Source organism: Cavia porcellus, unplaced genomic scaffold (assembly GCF_034190915.1).
Source record: "Cavia porcellus strain 051 isolate PalLab524CR breed Dunkin Hartley unplaced genomic scaffold, mCavPor4.1 scaffold_6, whole genome shotgun sequence".
In the NCBI taxonomy this organism is placed as follows: Eukaryota; Metazoa; Chordata; class Mammalia; order Rodentia; family Caviidae; genus Cavia; species Cavia porcellus.
The window spans coordinates 100,613,018-100,616,641 of NW_026947489.1; the positions used below are offsets into that span (position 1 = coordinate 100,613,018).

General features: G+C 34.6%; 1 protein-coding gene across 1 annotated transcript; it reads left to right on the top strand.

Annotated features, from left to right (window-relative positions):
* The first annotated feature begins 263 nt into the window (after window positions 1-263).
* Window positions 264-3,062, top strand: Pth (parathyroid hormone). The gene is made up of 3 exons (XM_063251870.1): window positions 264-458; window positions 2,269-2,359; window positions 2,480-3,062. Exons 2-3 carry the CDS (start codon window positions 2,274-2,276, stop codon window positions 2,739-2,741), a joined length of 348 nt encoding a protein of 115 aa, XP_063107940.1. The 5' UTR covers window positions 264-458; window positions 2,269-2,273; the 3' UTR covers window positions 2,742-3,062.
* Window positions 3,063-3,624: the final 562 nt, after the last annotated feature.

The following is a 3,624-nucleotide window of genomic DNA, read 5'->3' on the forward strand; positions in this document are numbered from 1 at the left end:
GTGATTATAAAATATTTCCTTTACTTCAGACTTCATTTGTAAAAAAAGTAACTTTATCTTATATCTTTAGAATCAGAATTTTTAATGAACACTCAATATCATAGGGAAATCAGAATTTTTCTTATTAGTGCAACTCAATACTTTTTAGAACTCTGCTAATTCTGTTATGCAGTACCTTGATGTTTTGCTTCCCTTATGCAATTATCAAAATCTTAAGAAGAAAGGGTTACCACCCAGTGGGGATGTGTGGCTGCTTTGGCCCTACAGTTGAGATCCAGAGATTGGCAGTAACATTATCTGTGACAATCAGAAGTTTCTTGCTGAGCAGAAGACCTGTATAAAAGTCGTACCTGAAGGGTCTGCAGAGCTGTTCTTCAGTTCCCTCACGTTTATTCACCACTGACACAGCGTTGCTGCTGGTATAGCTGAAGGAGGATCTCATCCGAAGTCATCATCTGGTAACTCATCTTCAAATTTTTCCTTTAAATTTAATGAGATTTTTAAAAATAATCAAGCAAGAATTTAATGTGTACCATTTTCTGCAAATATTACGCTGTTTTATTCATGGTAAAATGTTCTGGGAAACAGAATTAAATTAAACATAAAACAAGGGATAAACTCATGCCAAGGAAAGACTCACTTTTGTGATTAAACCCTTTTGAGATACTTGGACTCTTAAAAAGCACATCTGAAATTTCAGAAAAGTGATAAACATTTGGTAGGATATGTTTTAGTAGTCTCCTTATCTAAATTTTGGAATGAAATAGAGTGGTGGTAAATACATAGTTTTACAGTGAATAGTAAAACCTTGTTAAATAAATTTCCATTTTTCCTGCAGTGTCCTTCTTAGATGTTTATTTTACGGCTCATAGAGAGCTCAATCTATGCACCAAGGTTGGAGAACTCCCACTGATTGCTGAATATGCATTGCCTGCACAAAGGACAACCTTTTTTAGATTTCTTTTCTGAAAACTGCATGAGCTTTAAAGATTGTAAAATATCTTTTTGTTGTTGTTGTTCTTTCGCAGAGACATCCTATAAGAAGTCTGTGTCTCTCTTAAGAACAAGGAAATGAAGCAGAGATGTGTGAGGGGAACAGGACAAAGCTAGGATTATAACAGCAACACTTCTGTTTTTCAGTGGTTATTTCTAACATAACTGAAAAAGGAAATTTTTCTTTCTTGTTCCATCCCTCTTTATAATGTACAGTGAAAAGATGCAGCAAATTAGCATCTTTCTTGGGTTACTTCTAAATGATGTGATTTCCCTTTAAAATAGGAGACCACAGCCACTGTATGTTACAACAGAGAGCATTCAGAAAATGTGCTTCTAGGGCTGGGGATTTAGCTCAGCGGCATAAGCGCCTGCCTTGAAAGCAGGCAGTCGTGAGTTCGGTCCCCAGTACCGATAAAAAGGAAAAAGATTAAAAAAAAAAAAAAAAGAAAATGTGCTTCTAAAAGCCTTCGTAATTATTGAAATGCAGATAAAGAGAAGAGATAAAAGCTAAAACTTGCATATTCTCAAAGTATATGTATGTTAATGCAATAAATTGGACAAATATGATGTAAAACTCAGAATACATATCACAAATAATTAGATGCTTCTATTTGTTTTGGTGCATTTTTTCAATGGTAGTAGAAATGCTCAGTAAAACCTCAAAATCAAATAATAACTCAATATTAGTGATAACAATTTACCTAATTAAGACATCAACTTTAAACCTCTTATTTAAACCAACATAAAATATAGAAGAAAATTCTCAAAAGAAAGATTTTGCATTCGTTATGTGGCTCAAAATTTACAAAATAAATCTTGCACAAAAAATTGTCAAGATACTAAAGAAAGTAAAAGTCAGTGTCAGCTGGGCACTGTTATAGTACATGCTTATAATTCCAACCTTGTAGGAGCCTGAAGTGTCACAAGTTCGATCACAGCCTGGGCAATTTAGAGACTTAGTGAGATTTTGTCTCAAAAAAAGAAAAAAAATGTTTTTTAAACCTGGGGAGTATAGCTCAGTGTGTCAGTATGAGGGCCTGGGTCAAATCTCCAGGACTAAAAGAAAGTTATCTTTCTAATTTTTCAAAGTATGTATTTGTGTAATGTTACTAATATTTCCATAATATGAAGAGGCTGATTTCAAAAGCCTCTCTTATAAGCTAGCCCAATTAGTTACTGTCACATTTTGTTATTGGCTATATGGTTATAAATGAAAACTACTATAAATGTATTCTTATAGTTCAGAACACTAAAATTTTCTTCTCTTTTTAGTGAAGATGATGTCTGCCAAAGACATGGCTAAAGTCATAATTGTCATGCTTGCAATTTGTTTTCTTACAAAAACAGATGGAAAACCCATTGAGTAAGTACTGGGGCCTATTCTGCACAGTAAGGAAAGGCATGGGATGGGTTTGAAGGTTGGCTTTATATTTTGGTGGTGGGAAGCTAACCAAATGGCCTTCTCTTCCTCTGTTCTTCCTAGGAAGAGAGCTGTGAGTGAGATACAGCTTATGCACAACATGAGCAAACATCTGGCCACAAAGGCAAGGCTGGATTGGCTGCTTAAGAAGCTACAAGACGTGCATGATTTTATTAGCCTTGGAGACGCACTCACTGCCAAAGAAGGGGGTGCTCTGAGGTCCTCCAAGAAAGAGGACAATGTCCTTATTGACATCTATCAAAAAAGTCTTGGAGAACCAGACAAAGCTGACGTGGATGTGTTAGCTAAAGCTAAATCCCAGTGAATAAAGATGTGATTAAGGTGCTGCTCTGGATAGTGCAGGGAACCAACACTAAATGCTGCTTACTTTTCTAACCTCTAAGACTATCAAGTGCCAATATTTCTATTATTGCCAAAATTTGCATGTAATTCATTGTTAGACATAATGGCTGCAATTTTCATTGACTTCTTTATTTCACTTGTATTCGTTTAAGAGCTCTTTATCTACCTTTATTGTTTATTCTTTTTAAAGTATGTGGTTACATAACTCATAAAAGAATAAATTACATATTTTCACCTCTCTATCATTATAATGCGAAATAAAATTCAATGGTCATCAATCTAATTAAGTGAAGAGTTTCCTACTTTTCAAAAGTTTATCTTTTGGTTTGTGATGAATACCCAAATGTTTATATAGATATGAATAGATAGAATAACACAATTTTCTAAATCATGTGTTTCACGATATATGGAACTAATCTGTTTCTAACACCAAAGTACTGGTTCCCAACTCCTCACTAGCTAGATACTGTTGTTCTATTCTTTTTAGGAAAGACAACAAAATGGTCAGGAAAAAGAGCAAAAAGTAGTCTAAAATTTGACTGTTAAAGTGTTCGGGTCTATATAAGCTCACAGATGACATCTCTATCTGAACCCCAAATTGCAAAGGATATGGGCCAGGTATGCTGATACATACCTGTAATCCCAGCATTCTGGGAGGCAGAGACAGGAGGATTGAAAGTTTAAACCAGCCTGGGAAAAATTCCTTTTATGGGGTTTAATTACCTCAGACTCTTAGTGAATTTACTTCGTTTACTTAGCTTTCCAGATTTAATTTTCCATTTAATTCAGTGATTCTTTAGCTGTCTTGTTTTGTTTTAATGGAGTTTTATCCTGGATAAAGGATA